Raw genomic sequence first — 21,696 nt, 5'->3', positions numbered from 1 at the left:
CAACATGTATTTTTTAAACAAATCCTTTTTGTGATGTTGAAGCAAATGTTCTTTTTTGGTAGCAAATGTTCTTTTATTGAGGAATAATTTATATAACATACAATTCACCCTTTTAAAGTCTCCCATTCAGTGGTTTTTAGTACGTTCACAAGAGGTGTTCAACCATCACCATTGGCCAGGTACAGAGGCACACGCCTGTAGTCCCAGTACTTTGGGAGGCTGAGGTGGGTGGGTTCCTTGAGCCCAGGAGTTTGAGACCAGCCTTGGCAACACAGGGAGACCCTGTCTCTACAAAAAGTACAAAAATTAGTAGGGTGTGATGGTGTGTGCCTGTAGTCCCAGCAACTCAGGAAGCTGAGTTGGGAGGATTGCTTGAGCCCTAGAGATTGAGGCTGCAGTGAGCTGTGATTGTGCCACTGCACTCCAGTCTGGTTAACAGAGCAAGACCTCATCTCAGTCCCCCAAAACCATCACCACCATCAATTTTAGAACATTTTCATCACCACAAAAAGAAATTCTCTGCCCATTAGCAGTGAGCGGTCCTAGGAAACCATGAATCTCCTTTCTGTGCCTATGGATTTGTCATTTCTGGACATTTCATATGAATAGGATCATGTAACATGTGGTCTTTTGTGGCTGGCTTCCTTCACCAGCATGTTTTCAAGGTGAAGCAAATCTCTTTTGTAGTCTAGTTTACTCATTTTTTTCGTTAGAAATCATACTAACCCTTATTTATTATGTAGTATAATGTATTTTTTTTTCTTTATTTCCAGAATTGGTTCCTTCCATTATGAGCAACTTGTTGAATCCAGATGCCATTTTCTCAAACAATGAAATGAGCCTGTCAGACATTGAAATCTATGGCTTCGATTATGATTACACCTTGGTGTTTTATTCAAAGCACCTCCATACGCTGATATTTAATGCTGCACGGGACCTTCTCATCAATGAACACCGGGTAAGATCACAGGGAAATTTCAGGCTTCTCCCTCCCCTTTTCCCCTTAGAATAGCCTTGAGCTGACATGACCCCAAGTCTGCCACAGAGAAGTCATTTAATAAACCGTTGATGAATGAATAAGTAGATTTTGTTCCCTTCCAAATAACTCTTATCTGGAAGATGATAGTTTTTTTAAAAAAAATCTTTAGATATCTTTTGGCAAAAGACCTTCCCAAGATGCGCATTAGTGAAGATTTGGCTGTAGATATTTACACTCTCGTCTTTCACAGAATGACACGGTGTCTCCTGGAGCTTGATGAATTGGCAGCCTGCCTGTTGAAGGAGATGTTTTACCTTCAACACCAATTTGAATTGCTAAGAGTACGGCATATTTGAATGTCTTTCTTCTGATACGTAGTATTGTTGAGAGTTTTTAATGAGGAAGGAAAAAAAGAAAATATGCAACCCTATCATTTTTTTCTGTAGTCTGATTTGAGTACACATTTCAGGAAGCAGGATAAGAAGTGTCCTCAGAAGTCTTGTGGGCCCGTACCCTTTGAGACCCCTCCCGGGAAGTACAGCTCAGCTCTCCATCTCAGACAGGTTCACGTTGCCATAGGAGGTGGTTCTGATTTTTGGGAAGTTCTTCCATGGGTTGAACAATTCTGCCTTCATACAGCTCTCACCATTGACCTCTTTTCTTCTTTGATTTATTGCTTCACATGTTTCTTAAGCCTCCTTGTGCCAAGCCCTGCAATACAAGCTGGGAAGATAAAGATGAGTAGGAGACAGGCATTGCCCGTGGAGAACCAGCAGCCCAGTGGGGTCATCAGTCATGTGGGCAGATCAGTTATGCAGCCTCCTAGTGGAGGTCTCCTTAGACATTGAATGTGTCTGACTGTGATGGTTAGAACAACTTTCTCTGCCTGAGGGAATCGGGGAAGCAAAGAAGAAGGTGATATTTCAGCCAAATCTTGAAGGAGTTGGCAGCAAAGGAGGGCTGAGGGTGGCTATGAGTAACTTCTAAACCCAAATTATGCAAACTACTATTTTATATTTAACTATTCGAGTACCAGACGTATAATGGGCTAGTGTTGTATAGACCAGCCATTACGCCCTCTAAGACTTTTCCCAAGTTGATCGTTCCTAGCTCTTTTAACCGTTCTCATTTGTCCTCTTTTCTTTTCATCGTCCTAGTCATCTTCCTTTGTGTGTGCTCTGGTTTGTTTCTCTCAAATGTGAGGCCTTGAAGATGTTACCCCAGGTGGGGTCTGGCTAGAGTGGAATAGAAGACCATCACCTCCCTGGTTCTGGATGCCATATTTTATTAATGCAGCCAAAGTTCTCCTTAGTTTTGGATCCTAACCATTTGATTCAGCATATTTTCTGATCCTGCTCAGTTTTTGGTTATCAGTGGATTTAAGCAACTCATTTTGTCCATATCCAAAATGCAGTCATGGCATTTGCCAAAAAGAAGCTTCCCTTCTGCCACTAAGCCAGCAGCCTGCTTTCTTTAGCTATGGCCACTTTACTAGATGTAAAACCACCTAGGCACTTGGCATCCAGCGGCAGGTCTCGTTTGTTCAAGGGACTACTCTCTTCTATCTAAACTGTGGTCCTTTGCCTGGATAATGAGATGAAAGCCCACTAAGAACGTGGTGGTTCTGACCTTGGTTGGTTCCTGCCTGCCACCCCATGCCATCTGTTCACCACCCCCTAAAAGGTGGATCCAAAGGGGTGTTGCATTGGTGCTGGCATTTCAGTCCCATGTCAGCTGCAGTGTTTTCTGTGACTTTGATGTCGTTTATAAAAAGCAAGCCATGATCTCAGTGGCAGTGTTCATTGATTGTCCACTAGGTGCTGAAAGCACAGGTTCTAAGGCCTCACTGCTGGGGTTCAAATTCTGCCTTTATCACTTACTTCCTACATAGTCTTGATTGACTCACTCAATTTCTCTGGACCTCAGTTTTCTCCCCTGTAAAATGGGCATAGTAACAGTGCTTTCCTCACAGACACTGTGGTAAATGAATTAATAAATGTAAAGTAGATGGCACATAGAAAACACTTAATAAATGTTAGCTATTTATTAATACTAATACTATTATTTCTAATCTGCACAACAACCCTGCACACACATGTTATCTCTGTTTACAGCTGAGGAAACTGAGGTTCAAAAAATTAAGCTACTAGATCAAGGCCACAGGCCAGTAGGAGACAGAACCAGGATTTGAACTCAGGTCTGTCTGTTTCCAAAGGACTCTATTCTCTCCTCGACTCCATGTTGCCTCTCTTATGGGGTTACTAACACCTTTCCATCCTATGGTTTCTTTTGTTCAGATGCAAATAAAATATTCATGAAAATAAAAAATTTATGAACATAAAAAGTTTATGAAATTTGAGGGGAAGAGAGATGGAATAGATGGATAAAATAAAAGCTGCAATTACTATTATTTGAAAAGCCTCTAGATTTAAGATCATTGAAATTTCATTCTCATTATGTCTGTTTGTTGCTTTGATAAAACTAAAGTTATAATACGAATTATATCAGGCATATTAGTAGAGTCAATTATGCTTATGCAAATTTTTCTCTTCTTCTGATTAAACAAAATAATTCTTCGAAGATGCACTGAATTCAGGACCATTTTTGCAGCCAAGACCGATGCACTTTGTGTAGTTGTAGAAATGGAAAGACATCTGCTTTTGAGATGCACAGTCATAGAACAGTAAATTTGCAACTTAGCATCTTTCCAAAAAGCAAACATAAAAGGTTCCAGCTCCTTCATAATTACCCTTTTTAAAAAATAAGAAATTTTTTAAAAATGGAAATTTTTTTAAAAAAATTGAGTAATAACTGTCTATATTTTGATTTTATTTGTCCACCAAGGAATAGAAAGGGAGGGGTAGAAGAGCTCTTGATTTCATCTGCCAGCTTCACACCTTAGTCAGCATTTCTTCTCATTAGTTGGCACCGTTGATCACCTGATTGTTCATATCCAAAGCATCGGCTGTGAACCCTTGCACTCCATGTCCACGTCTGATCTCTCAGCAAATGCTATGCTCTCTTTTTCCTTTAAATAAACTTTTAGTATAGTTTTAGGCTTACGGAAAAGTTGCAAATACTGAGTTCCTGTATGTATACACCCAATGCCCAGTTTCCTCCAATGTTAACACTTGACTAAGGTACATTTGTTACAACTAAAGAACCAATCTTGATACATTATTATTCACTAAAATCCATACTTCCTTCAGATATTTTTAGTTTTTACCGAATGTCCATTTCCTGCTCCAGGATCCCCTGCAGGACACCACATTACAGTTAGTTGTCATGTCTCTCAGGCGCCTCTTGGCTTTGACAGCTTCTCTGACTTCCCTTGCTTTTTTAAATGACGTTGACGGTTTTGAAGCGTGCCAGTTAGGTGCTGTGTGCGTTTTCCTTATGATTAGCCTGGGTTATGGGTTTGGGGGAGGAAGACCACAGAGGTGAAGTGTGGTTTTCATCCCATCATAGTGAGGGCCCCCCAGCCTCCTCCAGCTGCCTTCCCTCCTCCTCTCCTGCTCTCCTGCTCCTTGAACCTCCAAACCCTTTCCTACTTCTGCCTTGGAGCACTCTTTCTTCCCCCAGATGAGGCTTGCTCCTGCCTTGCTTTTTTTACACCCCCCAGATCTGTGAATGCTTGTATTGCATTTTCTTTTAGAACATACACTCTGAGGCATTATATTCCATGTGTGTATTTTGTATGGTCAGCCTCCCCAGGTAGAATGGGAACTTTGCAGGGGCAGACATCTTTGTCAGTGTTGTTTGCTGCTGTATTCCCAGGCCCTGGCATTAAGTAGGTACTCAGTAAACACTTGACGTCTGCATCCATGAGTTCCGCAGGTAAGTGAGAGAGTTGTGCTTCATGTGGGGCCAGCGTTCTGATGAGGTCATTTTACTCTAGCATCGTGTTTTGTGTGGATTTCAGAGAGCTTAGTTTTTGTGCCCTTCTGCGTTGCCTCTATTTAGACTCGTAATTTAGGCTACTTTAAATATTAAACTGGGACCTCTGGAAAACAGGTATGTTTATAGGCCTCTGGACCTCAGGAACCCACAGCAGTGTTGTAATGTAGAGGTTACTAGCTGTATCTGAGAGCTGTAATTACCCAGGACTGTAGGAATTAGGCACACCTGGAGAAGTCCTGGGTTCTCTGCTGCATTTTGGTATTAACTTTGCTTGAAGCTGTAGGGATGTTTCTGTAGCATTTTCAGGGGGACACTTTGCTCTTTATCAGCACACAGGAGTTTGCCCAGATTTTAACTGGGATTAGAACAAAGTCAAGGTACTAAAGGAAACCAGACTGGGCCTAAATTAGAATTTTAATAAAAACCCCAAGTCAAGGGCTTTTATCTTTTATATTTCTTACTGCTTTTAGGGATACCAGTTATCTCCATAATATCTCGCCTTGGGTGAGTCTTTTTATTTTTTCCCCCTTGGGTGGTGAAAAGTTTCTAAACTACGAAAAGTCCTGAAAATCTAGCTGAGACTGTTAGAGAGGACTGTAACCAACTGGCTGCTGTGAGCGGCTCTGGTTCCTGGGCTGGATGTCACTGTTAACAGATGTTCTACTGATGCTATGTTTGTGTGTGTGTGTGTGTGTGTGTGTATTGGAAATGGGCCAATCACGAGGATGTTTTTGACTAGGCTGGTTGTATGGGGAGATTACAATTTAAGGGCAGGAGTAGAGCATAGAAATTTCTCTAGTCAAAATGGTTCGACTAGAAGAGGCCTTGGAGAAGACTTACCTAAAGTCATATGGGAGAGTAGCAGGGGCTAGTAGGGTGGACCTAAAACCCCAGGCCGCCAGTTCCCAATCCAGCAAAGCCACTTAATTTTGTTGAGCACTTGCCATGTGCCAGGCACTGCCCTGACTTGCCACACACATTTTTGGGCTGAATCCTTTACAATTCCAAAAGGATAGGATTCTTGTTATCTTTACTTTGTAGATGAGAAAACCAAGGCTCAGAGGGACAGACGACCTTGCCCAGGGTCACCCAGCTAGCACATGGCAGGACCAGGATTTGACGCCTGGTCTCTCAGTCCCAGAACCTATATTCTTCATTATGACATTGTCCTGTTGGGGCTTTTCCAGCTGCATCTGTCAGTTTTCAAGGTCATTGATATGGTTTGGCTGTGTCCCCACCCAAATGTCATCTTGAATTGTAGCCCCCATAATCCCCACGTGTCGTGGGAGGGACCTGGTGGGAGGCAATTGAATCATGGGGGTGGGTTTTTCCTATGCTGTTCTTGCAACAGTGAATAAGTCTCAAGAAATCTAATGGTGTTATAAAGGTGAGTTCTCCTGCACAAGCTCTCTTGCCTGCTGCCGTGTAAGATGTAACTTTCCTCCATGATTGTGAGGTCTCCCCAGCCATGTGGAACACTGAGTCCATTAAACCTCTTTCCTTTGTAAATTACCCAGTTTCAGGTATGTGTTTATCAGCAGCGTGAGAACGGACTCATATAGTCACTCACTATGGTCTTGGGACCAAATAAACGTTGTGTATTTCTCAGGAGTGGCTCCCCAAGAATAACATTGAGAGTGAGAGGCAAGGGGAATGTGAGTGTGTGGAGGGCATGTCCTGCTGGGGAGCCCAGATAAGCCTCATTCAAAGAAAGAACCACCAGACTTTTCAGCAGTAAATGCTGTCTTATTTAAGTGCCAGCAATCAACTAAAGTAGTTGGTGCTCCACGCATAACTGCAGATGCTTTCAGCAAACTTGTCGAGCCCCTCTGAGGTGGCAGGTGCTGCTGTCACAGGGAGGTGATGAGTGTCCAGTATATGGTGGCTCAGAATTGGTTCAGAATTGATTATGTGGTGGTTGGGGTGGACTTGGGTGTGACACAGACCTGGGTTCAAATACTGGCTCAACTACTATCTAGCTGTGTGACCTTGGGCAAATTCCTTGCCCCTGATCTTCAGATTATTCAATAGTAAAATAGGCTTGAGATGCCTGCTTCCTTCATGCTGGTGTAGTGAGGGATAAAGATAAAGAAAGTCATAGAAAGTGTCTAGTGTGTGGCACATAGCATATGCTCAGTGAAGGCACTGCTCTCAGTGACATATTAAAATATTTCTTTCCTGTCTGCCCTCTTATCATCCATGTCATGAGTTTAACAGGAGATTGCAGAACTGCTGAAGTCCCTTGGCCCCCCTTCAGTAAGCAGATCCAGGGTGCCAGGCGTTGGGTTCTGTGTCAGCTTGTCAAGTATGTCTGCAAAAATGCAAGACCATACACAGGGTTCTCAATTCTTGGAAACGCCCATGAATGGAAATGTCAGTTTGGTGATTTCTTGGCACACATGGCAGATGGTGGATAAATGATCCCAAATGTGACATTTGAGTTAGTGCTTCGTGCAGCTTGACTTGAAAAATTGCCACATGTGGGTCAGCCTGCTGGTCCCAGGAAATGTTTTTGTACAAATGGAACACTGGCCATGAAATATTAGCAGCTCAGCCATGGAAGGAGGTTTCCTGGGCATCTTAATAGTTGTCTGGGTTTTAACTTAAGCAACTTGCATCACAGTTGGAAGGTCCTAGTGATGTCGCCTCTCTAGACTCAGGAATAGACGTTCTGTCCTGCAGGTCTGTGCACCGAGGGCAGAGGGGCAGTGGGGAGAGCAGGGGAAAAGTCCCCAGCCTGATCATCTGCCCACCATACCCTAGCTTGTTTCATTCAGAACCTCTGATGTCCCTCTGAATAAAATGGGGATGGTAGGGCCTGCCATGTAGTAGCAGCAGAAATGGCGCCCACAGATCAGTGTCATCCCCAGGGTAGCTTGTGTCCTAATTCTGAGATTTAGGGAGAGAGAAGTAAGGTCTTGGATACCTGGTGCAGTAGATAAGGAGGAGCCCGCAATTTTGCATAGTGTGAGGAATGGCTTGATAATAGGAAATACCAGGGGAGCTGGGCTGCTGTATTAGTTCGTTTTCAAGCTGCTGATAAAGACATACCCAAGGCCGGGTAATTTATGAAGAAAAAGAGGTTTAATGGACTCACAGTTCCATGTGGCTGGGGAGGCCTCACAATCATGACAGAAGGTGAAAGGCACATCTTACATTGGCAGCAGGCAAGAGAGAGAATGAGAACCAAGTGAAGGGGTTTCCTCTTATAAAACCATCAGATCTCGTGAGTACGGGGGAAACCACCCCCATCATTCAATTGTCTCTCACCAGGTTCCTCCCACAACACGTGGGAATTATGGGAACTGTAATTCAAAATGAGACTTGGCTGGGGACATAGAGCCAAACCATATCTGCTGCCTTCACAACTGTTCTGAGACAGAGTGCTGGATAGTAACCGTAATCCATGTGCCAAGGAAGGGCCTCCCTAGGCCTAGTGTGGGGAATGCTGTGTCTGACAGCCGTGGGGTTGCCCAGCTGGAGGGTGGGCAGTGGCCAGCTATCCAGATGAGAAAGGCAATGAAAGCTCTATGGAGAGGCTCCACTCTGAGAAGTTTTCACCTTAAGGCTCTCCGTGAAACCTGGTAATGGGGCCGTCCAGGGGCCTGCCACATCAAGTTGCTCACATATGAGTTGAATGGATGGTTGACAATGAGTTTGAGTAAAGCTGTGCTTCCAGTATTAGGGGGAACATTCCAGCCTCTCTGCAGCAGCCTTGAAGATAAAAGGAGGGAGTGATGGATGGAGATTGAAGCTGATGTGTTCCTGGGGTCTTAGGGATCTGGGAGTCTAGGGACACAGGTAGGGGAGGGAAAGAGAGGAGAGAGTTGAGAGAAGTTGGCAGGGGAGGGAATGAGGCCCAGCCTGTGCTTGGGCAGATGGACAGTGTGCAGGGCAGGATGGAAGGCTCTGGCCAGGGTGCTTGCTGGGAGGCACTTGGACTGGAAGCGGAGGGACAAGCAGTGGTCTGCCCCTTCTGACCCTAACTTCCCACTGGTGTATCAACTACCTCAGCCTTTGTACAAGGGCCAGATCTGGACAGGATCCTGCACTTAGCACATTGTTGGCTAAAACCAGTTCCTTTCTTCTTTCTTAGTATCCAGCAGAAATCAGGAAGTATGAGTACGACCCAAATTTTGCAATTCGTGGACTTCATTATGATGTACAGCGGGTAGGTTTACTTCTCCTGTTTTTCTGTGGTTTAATGATGTTTGGAAATGAAATGTACTCTTGGTACTTTTCTTTACTGAACGGGCAAATTCGTTTTAAATTATGTTATTTGGGACTGCAGAACCAAATTTATTCACATATCTTTGGATAGAATCTTCTGGAAGAGACTGTATTAGAAAAGCATAAATGCATTTAGCTATTTAGGAGGTACTGTTTATTTCTAGTAGTCATTTTGATGTTTTGAGGAGGAACCAGTTGCCATATCTATTTTTTTCCCCTGTCTTTTGCAGATAGGCCATTTCTTTAAAGAGCTGTACAGCACATTAATTAACAAGCATCCCTTTCAGGAACATACAGTGTGCTTCCTTGTTAGGGCAGCCTAATGTTGATAGGATTTATGATGACACCTGGATGGCTCATGTAACATGCAAATAGTTATACATTATTTACATGTGCATATGTTTATGTTTTTAAAGGCAGTATTAATGAAGATTGATGCTTTTCATTATATCCAGCTGGGAACTGTCTACAGGTAAGAGTAAGAGGAGATAGATTTAATTTACGTGAAGTAACCAGGTGCTTTGGGTTTCAGGACCCTCTGACTGTTTAATGATGAAGAGGGCTGAAGTGTGAATATGATTCATTCATTCACTCACTTACTCAAGAGCATTTGTTGAGGCCTGCTACCATGCCAGGTGCTAAGGGCTTGGTGTGCACTGATGTCCTCAAGGAGCTCAGAGTGTGGGTGGGAAGTCATGTAAGTGAACTTCACTGCAGTTCAGAGTGACAGAGGTGATGATAGAAATGTGCTCAGAGGTCGGGAGCAGTCTGGAGGACTGGAGGGAGGACTAGTTTTCTGGAGATGCTGGCTGGCAAGCTGAGGGAGGGTCCTGATGAGGAGACTTGGAGCAGGAGGGCTTTGGGGGTGAGGGAATAGGGTTCTCCTTCCCACCATGGTATTTGGGTGGTTTGGATATTGAGACTTTTTTTTTTTTTTTTTGAGATAGAGTCTCGCTGTGATGCCCATGCTGGAGTGCAATGGCACAATCTAGGCTCACTGCAGCGTCTGCCTCCCAGGTTCAAGTGATTCTCCTGCCTCAGCCTCCTGATTAGCTGGGACTACAGGCACATGCCACTATGCCTGGCTAATTTTTATATTTTTAGTAGAGACAAGGTTTCACCATATTAGCCAGGCTGGTCTTGAACTCCTGACCCCAAGTGATCTGCCTGCCTCAGCCTTCCAAAGTGCTGGGATTACAGGCATGAGTCACCACACCCGGCCGTCTTTGTAACTTTTAAAATGGAGGACTTGGCCTTTTTTTTATTCTCCAATTTGGGAGGGGATTTAGGAGTGTGATTTGTATTTAGGTGCACAGCTTATACTTAAAAGTATGTATGTCTTAGCTTACATTCTTCTCTCACAAACTGTTTGTTAAAATTAATGCTTGTTTATTTTTAAAATCAAAGTGAAACATGGATAGAGTCACACAGTCAAACAGGATTAAAGATGTCACAGGGGTCAGCAGCAATCTGCTGTGCTCCCCTCTGCCCCTAAAACCTTTAAAGTCTTTAGATTTTTTAAGTAATGTGCTCATTCTTCTATTTCCTAATTTATTAATTCTGGACATTGTCCCTGCTGTGGTAGATAAGGACTTAGCTTTCTGGCACCTCCTCCCACTTCTCCAGTCTCATTCCTCTCATCTCATTCAGATCTCAGTTTTTGGTGGTTGTACTGGTCACTGTTTACATTATGACTCAGGAGGTCTTGTCTGGTTCACTTTTTTTTTTTTTTTTTGTTACTGAGATGGAGTCTCCCTCTTGTTGCCCAGGCTGGAGTGCAGTGGCGAGATCTCGGCTCACTGCAACTTCTGCCTCCCAGGTTCAAGTGATTCTCCTGCCTTAGCCTCCCAAAGAGCTGGAATTACAGGCATGTGCCACCACGCCCGGCTAGTTTTGTATTTTTAGAAGAGACAGGGTTTCACCATGTTGGCCAGGCTGGTCTTGAACTCCTGATTTCAGGTGATCTGCCTGTCTCAGCCTCCCAAAGTGCCGGGATTATAGGCGTGAGCCACCGCACCCAGCTGGTTCACTCTTAAGCCAGGTAGTGCAGTGCGATTATTTTCTTTCTTGTACAGTATTTTGTTTTTCTTAGATTTTAACAATAATCTCAGTTTTTGTTTGCCTAGTTTTCTGTGTAGGTATCTCTGATTTTTTCCAAATGGTCCATTACAAATTTTAGGCATGTATTTATTTTCCAATAATTCAAATGTTTTCAATAATCTGTCACTTTTTAAAAAAAAAATGGACTCTTCCCTCCTGGTCTGATCTGGTTTGGTTGCTTGTCTTGGGACTTCCCTTTGCTACTTTCCCTGTTTCAAATTCCCTTCTCTTCCTCTCTGTGGCTTTACTCCCTCATTTAGCTTGAGTATATCCTCCAGTAGCCTCCTGGTGCCTCCTTGTGCTGAGCCTTTCTGCAGCTTGTGGTGGGGAATCAGTTCTTGTCGTGGGTGTACCCTTGCAGGCCTCTGTTATCAGGGTTAAGTCAAGATACCTTCTTTGCATCCAGTGTTTGTCTTCCAGTGTCTTGTGGAAATGTCTTGTCTATTGATGTCTTTGCTCTCATTTCCTTTGACTGTTTCTACTGTCACTTTAATGGTGTTTCAGGATGGAGAGGAGGTGGTGGTGATGATGGTAATAATATTACTAATAGCGACTAGCAAATATTGAGTCTTGCTGTGGGACAGGCACTGTTATAAGGGTTTTGTTTGAGTTAACTCATTTAATCCTCAAAATAACTATATGAAGTAGGTACTATTATTAGTGCCGGAGGTGTTAAGTAACTTGCCCAAGGTCACATAGCAAATAATTGCCTGGGCTAGAATTCAGACCCAGGCAGCCTGGGTCCAGAGTCTGTGCTCTTGGCCACCATGCTGTGTGGCCTTTCTTAAGGTATAAGGGATAGTTGGAGTCCCTCAACACATTTTTTTTTGGGGGGCGGGTAATGAATCTGTTTTAGTATGGACAATTACAAATAATCTTTCCAGCAAGATCACATCTTTTGCGGGAACATGGATGGAGCTGGAGGCCATTATCCTTAGCAAACTAACGCAGGAACAGGAAGCCAAATACTGCATGTTCTCACAAGTGGAAGCTAAATGATGGGAACTCATGGACACATAGAGGTGAACAATAGACTCTGGGGTCTACTGGAGGGTGGAGGGTGGAGGGTTGGAGAAGGGAGAGGATCAGGAAAAATAACTAATGGGTAGGGTACTAGGGCTTAGTACCTGGGTGATGAAATATCTACAACAAACCCCCATGACGTGAATTTACCTATATAACAAACCTGCACATGTACCCCTGAACCTAAAAGTTAAAATAAAACAAAAAACTTTTCACGTATTTTGTAAGTAACATGTATATTAAATATAATTACTACATTTTTGTGCACGTCTCATTTTCTTAGGAAAAATCTTTGTAAGTGAAATTGCCAGGTGAACGTTGTTCATTCATTTTAAGGCTTTTGAAATGGCTCAGTTGACCTCCAGATTGTACCATTCCCAACAGACTTACTTTTAACTTATATTTTAAAGTTGTTGCTACATTTAACATATTCCAATTTTTAGTTTTTCTTTCTCTAAACCGCTTAAATGAACATTCGTTTGTTCCCCTACTCATAGCTCCTAATGTTTTCCCAGAATTATTATTGCAGTGGTGAGGGTGGGGGAGAGAACGAAGAAGGCAAGGTTATGCATGTTTATGAGAGTCCTCACCAGGTCTCTGTATTCTGTCTCTCCATCTCTCTTTCTGCTGTTGGCCCCCTCCTTAGACACTTACCCCTTCTCTCCTGGGTTCTTGGGGTTTGCTGCAGTGTACTCCATCCTGGACATTCTTGCCAGACTGATTCCCTAAATCATTACTCCCAATAATCCCCTCCTCTGAATGCCTGGATGGCTCCCTGCTCTCTACAGAATAAAGGCTAAGCCATATGCTTAGGCTTAGGTTTGAGATTTTTATCAACCTGCTTTAAACCCTTCGCTTCCTCTTCTTCTGTACACAGCTCCTTGATTTACTAGATTGGTCAAGACTCTTGGTTGAAAGTGACTGAAACTCAAACTGGCTCAGAAACTAATTGTACAGTCCACAGACAGAGTGAGTTTGCAGGTGTGGCTGGCTCCAGGGGCCAAATTGCTATTGTCAGAACTCTTTCCATCTCTTGGCCTTCCTCTCTGGCTTGGTTCACTCTCAGGCAAGCCCCTCCTTGGTGACCCCTGGCACTACCAAGCCCACATCCCCTCACCTCCAGGTCAAGAGGAACAGAGGAGCTTTGTTTCTCCACATTCCACTGGAGTCTCAGGACTGAATCTCATCAGAATGACTTGAGTCATGTGTTTGGTCCTGAACCATTACGATGAAGAGAGACAGGATGCCGGGCAGGCGAAGACAGCGCAGGGATTCTTTTCCCTTGACATCTTCTTTCTTGCCACCTGGCACTTGCTCCTGCTGGTGTTCTGCCAGGGTGCAGTTTTCCTTCCTCTCTGCTTCTTGAAATCCTGCCCACCCTCCATGGCCCACTTGTGGTGAGTCCTCTGCTCACCCTCTCAGCCTCAAATGCTCCTTCTCCCCTCTCTTCTCCTGGGCTTCACAGGAGAAGAATTGCCTTGTTTCTTGTATATACACTGGCCATTGTGTCAAGGAGTATGGACAGTGTATGAGGCATTCAGGGGGAAGGAGCTTTCAGAATGAGGCTGTAGGAAGTTCACTGTTGCATCGCTGCTGAGAAGGGTGTTGAGGTGAGCTGGACTCTGGAGGGAGTGTGTGGACTTGAGTCACTCACACTTCCTGGGTGTGAACCCCAGCTCCATGGCTCACAAGTGTGTGGTCTTGAGCCATCTCTGGACCCTCTGAAAGCCTTGGTTTCCTCCTGTAAAGCATGCATGATTCCAGTGCCTGCCTAAGGGGCAGCTTGTGAAGATGAAGCATACCTGCACAGGGCTCAGAATACAGGGTGGTGCCACTGGGCTTCCTGCCTCATGTCACGGGGTTTAGTCCACTGAGCCTTGCGTGTGGCCATTTCCACTCTTAGCACCACTCAGAGAGGAGTATTAGAGGGCAGGAGGATGTCTGATGGAGACAAAAACAGTCTTTCTCTGCCCTAATGTGATAAATACATTTAAAAAAAAAATGCCAGCCCGGCCAGGCGTGATGGCTCACGCCTGTAATCCCAGCACTTTGGGAGGCCGAGGTGGGTGGATCACGAGGTCAGGAGATCAAGACCATCCTGGCTAACACGGTGACACCCCGTCTCTCCTAAAAATACAAAAATTAGCCGGGCGTGGTTGCGGGCGCCTGTAGTCCCAGCTACTCAGGAGGCTGAGGCAGGAGAATGGCGTGAACCCAGCAGGCGGAGCTTGCAGTGAGCCGAGATCGCGCCACTGCGCTCCAGCCTGGGTGACAGAGCGAGACTCCATCAAAAAAAAAAAAAAAAAAAAAAAAAAAAAAGAGCCAGCGCACCCCAAAGCAAGTCATTAGGAAGCCTTGTACCTTAGTGGTTTAAGAGCCTGGGCATGCAGAAATGTCACTTTTCTTCTCTTTCACACCAGAAGGGGCCATGAATGAGAAAAGGTGGGAAGAAGGTGTCCATCTCAGCCTAGTTTGTTTCTAAGCGCTGATGCAGGTCTCCAGCCCCTACACCAGGGTGAATTTTATGATGTTTGGCCCACAGGAGTGAGTGCTGCCGGCTGGGGAGGTGGAGAAGGGTTCCCTATCGCAGCACCATTTTTGTACCTATAGTTTAAGTTTTTACTAGGAACCTTGTGAAAAGCTGGGGTGGTTCCTTTCACAGCCACACTAGTGAAACCTCTCTGTAGTGCTTACATATACCAACTGTTCTATACATAGTAGCTCCTGTGATCTTCTCAGTGACATCAGGAAGTAGGCACTTTTATAGTTCTCTGCTTTAAGAATGAAGATTTTGAGACCCAAAAGGGATAAATTACTTGTCAAGGTAATATCCCTAGTGAGGAAGGGAGCGGGGATTTGAAGCCCTGGCAGACTCATTCAGATCTGTGCTCCTAACCTCGTGTTTCTCACACAGAGCCGGGGAAAAGGAGCTTCCACTTCGATTTCCACGCTGGTTGAGGCTATATTCAGATGTGGCCGGGCAGTCTTCCCATGCCTGCTGCAGTTGTGTTTGGCTCTTCGTTCGATGCAGCTGCTTCTTGGGGAATTCAGCTGGCAGATTTCACTGCGTCTTCTGAGCCGCCATTTGGTTGCTTGGCTCTTGTGGATGCAGCCTGGGTGGCTGTGCCTGTGCCTTAGAGGCAGCAGTGGCTTCCAAAGGGCAGGGAAATAATTCTGACCCGGCTGAATCACTTGACTTTTTATATTTTCTCTCCAGTGTTAGAGCCTTAGCAGTGTGGACACATGACTGCTGCTACTCAGCAAGGGCTGATTTCCAAGGTCACTGCCTCGAATGATCTGGCTTAGTGCCAGTGTCTTATCTTATTTCTGGAGCAAAGATAAAGGGAGTCCAGTGTTTCTGTTTTTTCAAAGGCCAGTAGTTGTAACAGGTTAATCAAGATGAGAGGCAAAATATTAATGAATCCACTCAGATAACTTTTTAAAGTAATGTGGGTGATGGAGACGGGAGGAAAGAGGTTGAAGTGATCTTTTTGTTAACGTTACATATCAAAACATAAAGGATATCGTACATAGGTTTTACTGTGGACCATGTGGTTTTGTATGCTAAGCAACCTGTTGTGTTAGTAACTAAAATTCTTCTTGAATTATTTATACTCCTGTTGTAGCACAGCGTGACATTTCCTGTACTATTCAGTCTGTAGTTTCGTAATCATTGGTGTCTATTTCTCAAGCACTTTCTCCTCCACAGGAGGGGTGGAGGAGCAGGTGTTTCCCCTCCTGATGCTTGAGAGTGGTTGAGTCCAGGTGAACAGGTGAAGGCACCTGCTCTAGTCACTGGTGGCAGAGGCAGGAGTGAAATCCTGGCCACTGACTTCACAATTCTTTTTTTTTTTTTTTTTTTTTTTTTGCTATGTGGAGGAGGTGGATTCATTTGCAGATTCCAGAGGCAGGCAGATGGTAGATGAGGAAACTGGCCTTCAGTGTCACAAAGCATTCGGGGTCATTTCCTCTCCAAGGTGGTGGTGCCACAGGGCTTCCTGCCTCATGTCACGGGGTTTAGTCCACTGAGCCTTGGGTGTGGCAATTTCCATTCTCAGCACCTGTATTAGTCTGTTCTCATGCTGCTGTTAAAGACATACCCGAGGCTGGGTAATTTATAAAGAGGCTTAATGGACTCATAGTTCCGCATAGCGGGGGAGGCCTCACAATCATGGCAGAAGGTGAAAGGCAAGTCTTACATGGTGGCAAGCAAGAGAGAATGAGAGCCAAGTGAAAGGGGAAACTCCTAATAAAATCATCAGATCTCGTGAGACTTATTCACTACCACGAGAGTAGTATGGGGGAAACAGCTCCGGTGATTCAGTGTTGTCCCACCAGGTCCCTCCCACAATCTGGGAATTACAGGAGCTACAATTCAAGATGAGATTTAGGTGGGGACGCAGCCAAACCAAATCAGCCCCTATCTCAGGCTACAGTATTGGAGGGCAAGAGGATGTCTGATGGAGACAAAAACAATCTTTCTCTGCCCTAATATATTAAATACATTAAAACAAAAGCCAGCCCACCCCAAAGCAAGTCATTAGGAAGCCTTGTGCCTTAGTGGTGTAAGAGCCTGGACCATAGAGCCAGAAAGCCTGGGTTCTAATCTTGACCTACCACTTCCTACTTTGGTGACCTTGAACAGGTACATGACCTTTCTTTGCTTCAGTTACCTCAGCTGGAAATAGGAAGAATAATAGTGCCTGCCTCCTAGGATTGTTGAGAATTACACGAATGACTAGGTGTAATTCATATCTGGCCTATAGTATGTGCCATGTAATATTAACTATTATTATTCCTGCTCTTGTTACCAATGGAACAGTAGTAGTAGTAAACATAGTAGCATCTTACCTGATATTTGTAGCATTTACTTGTGGCACATTTTGCCTCGTCATGATGACAGTGTCTTGCACCTCAATTGAAAAATCCCAGCACTGCACAGGGGTGTGAAGATCATTGGGTTCTCTAGTTGAGCTCTTTAACTGCACCATCTGGTTTTTCCAGAGGCCTCAGTGTTGTCCCTGATGAAGAAGTCATTGAAATGTACGAGGGGTCCCACGTGCCCTTGGAGCAGATGAGTGACTTTTACGGAAAGGTAATGAGAAGCACTTTATTCATTTAAAGCAGCCTTTTTCCTTCTTGAAACATGGCCTTGTTGAACTTACCTACTGCTTATATGGAATTGACAGGGAAATTTGAGATTGTGTGTTGAGAGAGACTAGCGTTTGAAGGGGACACCCCCAGATTCTTTCATGATTCTCCTTTCTGAAGCACTTCCTCCCCACCTGATGAAGGCTCTTTTCACCTCCCACATACCTACCCCATTTGCCACCCCATCTCCAGGAATGTCCCTAGTTTCTGGAGTGGGGCTCCAGAACAGATTGGGGCTGTCGGTGTGACAGCTACTGCTTCCCCTGACGAATGGCTGTGAAATGCCAGAGTTGATGGCTACACAGCCACCCTTTTTACCTTCAGGGAAACCTCTGCTTTTCTAACTTTTGTGGTTCTCTTTCTGCTCAGAATTTTTGCTTCTTGTCTTATTAGATGCACTCACTTACTTGCTTTGTCAAAATGAAATGGAAGATGTCTGGTCAGCTAGTAAACTTAGTACAGACAGCCCCTGACTTACAGTGATTCTACTTAGAATTTTTTGACTTTACAATACAATGGTGCAAAACCATCACAATTTCAACATAAATTACAGTATTCAATAAATTATATGAGACACTCAACACCTTATTCTAAAATAGGCTTTGCGTAGGCTAATAGAAATGTTCTGAGAATGCTTAAGATAGGCTAGGCTGAGCCATGATTTTCTGTAGGTTAGATGTATAAATGCATCTTTTACAGTAGGTTTATCAGAATGTAACCCCATCATAAGTCGAGGAGAATCTATAGTGTAAATTGCAAGTCTTCAGAGAAACGCTCTTTTTTAAGCTCAAATATGGGCCGTAAGGTGGTGCTTCAGTTCAGGAGAGTTACATGAGTTTTTATGTCATTATGGGCAATAATTTGTTTGCCAGCTTTCCTCTGTGTTTCCTGAAAGAGTGTGAACCAGAAGTGGGATTGAGCACAGGAGAAATTGGAAGGGGAAGGGTGATTAGACTCTGGGGGAAATCAGGGCATTTCTTTTGATATCCTAGTTATACTTAGAGTGAGACATCAGCTCTGCTGTGAATGATAAGGAACAAGGGGAACATTTTACTTTTTTTTTTTTTAAGGCAGAGTTTTGCTCTTGTTGCCCAGGCTAGTGTGCAGTGGTGCCATCTCTGCTCATTGCAACCTCCACCTCTCGGGTTCAAGCGATTCTCCTGCCTCAGCCTCCTGAGTAGCTGGGATTACAGGCACCCACCACCATGCCCAGCAAATTTTTGTATTTTTTAGTAGAGACAGGGTTTCACGATGTTGTCCAGGCTGATCTTGAACTCCTGACCTCAGGTGATCCACCTGCCTTGGCCTCCCAAAGTGCTGGGATTACAGGCGTGAGCCACCACGCCTAGCCCATTTTCTTTTTTTATTATTAGAACTTTCCTTTTTTGTGTTGATGATGAGAATCTCGTTTAGTCACTGAAAAGGCTTCCTGCTGTTCCTGGTGCTTCGTGGCTCTGTCCCTGGTGTGGGCCCCTGTTTCTAAAGCACTCCTTCTACCCTGTCTGCAGAGTTCTCATGGAAACACGATGAAGCAGTTCATGGACATCTTCTCCCTGCCCGAGATGACCCTCCTGTCCTGCGTGAATGAATACTTCCTCAAGAACAACATTGACTATGAGCCTGTGCATCTGTACAAAGACGTCAAGGTTGTATCCACAGTGAGAGATCATGGTGCTGAGTCTGTTTCAGCCTTTTCAGTGGGAGTCACAGAGCCTTGAACCTCCTTTCTAGGTTAGGTGTTTTAAATAGTCTCTTAGCTGGGAACTCTTATGTGTGGTTTAACCTTGAACATTATAACAAAGATGTTGTTACATCAGGAGAATTGGAAATCAGTCAAAAGTTTTGTTAAAATGAGATGGTGCTGACACTTTTATCTCAATTTTTGATCCTTTCTGACCAGAAGGCTAAGGCCGGGGCCGGTGCACTTGGCCAAAGGGATGATGGGGATGGAAGTCCAGCCTGTACTCATTCACCCCTGAGTCTGCCCAAGCAAGGGTGCCTCCTCTTCTTTTTTTTTTTTGAACAGAATCTTGCTCTGTCACTCAGGCTGGAGTGCAGTGGTGCGATCTTGGCTCACTGCAACCTCTGCCCTCCCGGGTTCAAGTGATTCTCCTGCCTCAGCCTCCCAAGTAGCTGGGATTACAGGCGCCTGCCACCATGCCTGGCTAATTTTTGTATTTTTAATAGAGACGAGGTTTCACCATGTTGGCCAGGCTAGTCTCCAACTCCTAACCTCAAGTGATCCGCCCACCTCAGCCTCCCAAAATGCTGGGATTAAAGGCTTGAGCCACTACTGCCCGTCAAGCTCCCGGCTGGGGGGCCTGTGCCACTGTAGTTGCCCAGAAGGGATGCCTTTTTCCTTTGCCCACAAAGGTTCCATGTGGCTCTCTAAAGTCCTGCAAAAGCCATGCAAGAATCCAGTTGGGGGAGGGGGTTTGTAGACAAATGTAAATGTTTACATGAACATATACAAAGTCCTCACTTACTGTTGCCCGTAGGTTCTTGGCAACTGTGACTTTAAGTGAAACTGTGTGCAACAGGTCCTTGAATAACGCCAATTTCTTCGATGTCATTTTAATTTTGACAAGGAAAAAAATTGATTTTGCTTTATGTCATTTCACATAGAGTTGCAGTTTCTAAGAACCTACTGAAGATGTTAAGGACTTACTGTACAAATCATTTGTATTTATAAATTTATTTATGTATTTTATGGTCACATGTTTATATATTTATATATGTTCTTTAAGCTGTATGAACTTTTTAGTACTAAAAAAGTTTATATTATTTTATATGTATTTACATAGTTATATTTATAAAAATATGTATTTAAAATATTTATTTTTTTTAAAGATACGTATTTACACACTAAAATATTTTTGTTATGTATTTATAAGTAAATTTAAGTTTTGGCAGCGTGATTCCTGGGTTTTAGGAAGATAGAGGATAAATTATAGTTTCTCAATATCAGTGTGGTATTATCCAAATTGAATTTAGGTATTTAGTTTCTGTTCTCTTTTTTGTATATACACTTTGTCTTTAAAAGTCTTTAAGAATCACTTGTAGCAGCCTTGTGCATTCGTGAGGTGAGATGTTGATTTGAAAGCTCAGTTTTTACTGCAAGTGTTACTACCATCCCATCAAGAGCAAATACTTGTGTAGAGTTTACTAGGTCCCAGGCACTGTTCTTATGAGTGCTTTAGGCATGTTAACTTACTAAATCTTCATAATAATGCAAGGTAGGCACTATTCTTACCATTTTACAAATAAGGACATCGAGGCACAGTGAGGTTGAGTTGCTTGCCCAAGGTCACACAGCTGGCAAATAGCAGAGCCTTGATTTTAAGCCAGGCAGTCTGACTTGCATTTAACTGCTGCCTTCTGCTGCTGGTGTGAAATTGAATCAGGCTTGTGCTGATAATTGAGGTTGAGATTGCAGTCCAGAAGTGCTCACTCTTAACAGAAATCTCCCAGCAACAGTCTAAGGCTTAGACACAATTTTGCCTGCAGCTCTGTCTCCTGCTACTGGCTCCAGAAAGTTTCCATAGGCCTCTAGGAATGTCACCACATAGAGGCCCTGTGCAGTGTCACCTGCCAGTGGGACCCTGTTTTGACACCTGCCAGCTATCATGCTGCCATACTCCTGAACCCACAAAGAGTTTAACCGCCTCCTCTTCCTCTCCCTGGACCACATCTCTGCTTGAGCTACAATCTCACTGCCAGTTCGTTGCCCGACTGGTGGCACCAAAGAGAGAAGGAGGAACCTGTTAGCTATTTGTCTCTCCCTCTCATTCTGTGTTATAGAATTTGCCATTGGGGTCTAGGGACGGAAAGGGCACAAAGATAAAAGAGCAATAACTCCCTTTGTCCAGATGGCCTGGGATCATTTGTTCACAGTACTGCATATAAATTACTGTCTATCATGTGGGACTTTATTCAGAATTATTCACAGAAATTACCTCTTCCAAGCACTCTTTTGAATATTGCATTGGAAATTGCCACCATCACCATGGAAACTTTGGCTTTCACAAGGGGCTGCCTATGAAAATGGACCAGAATTGGCCGGGTGTGGTGGCTCATGCCTGCAATCCCAGCACTTTGGGCGGCTGAGGCAGGTGGATTACTTCAGGCCAGGAGTTGGAGACCAGCCTGGCCAACATGGTGAAACCCTGCCTCTATTAAAAACACAAAAATTAGCCTGGTGTGCTGGCGGACGCCTGTATTCCCAACTACTCTGGAGGCTGACGCAGGAGAATCACTTGAACCCAGGAGGCAGAGGCTGCATTGAGCTGAGATGGCACCACTGCACTTCAGCC

General features: G+C 44.2%; 1 protein-coding gene across 8 annotated transcripts in view; it reads left to right on the top strand.

Annotated features, from left to right (window-relative positions):
* The window catches only part of NT5DC3 (5'-nucleotidase domain containing 3), a 90,172-nt gene that overhangs the window by 25,357 nt on the left and 43,119 nt on the right, over window positions 1-21,696 (top strand). For all 8 annotated transcript variants that reach the window (XR_010122682.1, XR_010122680.1, XR_010122678.1 and 5 more), the window contains exons 2-6: window positions 774-958; window positions 8,976-9,050; window positions 9,526-9,581; window positions 17,237-17,327; window positions 18,892-19,029. Coding sequence is in view for 1 of the 8 variants with exons in the window: in XM_054443476.2 (XP_054299451.1) it covers window positions 774-958; window positions 8,976-9,050; window positions 9,526-9,581; window positions 17,237-17,327; window positions 18,892-19,029 (545 nt within the window). In the remaining 7 variants the exon portion in view is untranslated. The remainder of the gene's footprint in view (window positions 1-773; window positions 959-8,975; window positions 9,051-9,525; window positions 9,582-17,236; window positions 17,328-18,891; window positions 19,030-21,696) is intronic.

The sequence above is a fragment of the Pongo pygmaeus genome, chromosome 10 (assembly GCF_028885625.2).
Source record: "Pongo pygmaeus isolate AG05252 chromosome 10, NHGRI_mPonPyg2-v2.0_pri, whole genome shotgun sequence".
NCBI lineage: Eukaryota > Metazoa > Chordata > Mammalia > Primates > Hominidae > Pongo > Pongo pygmaeus.
The sequence above is the reverse complement of the archived record's forward strand: the minus strand, read 5'-3'. Positions and strand labels throughout refer to the sequence as shown.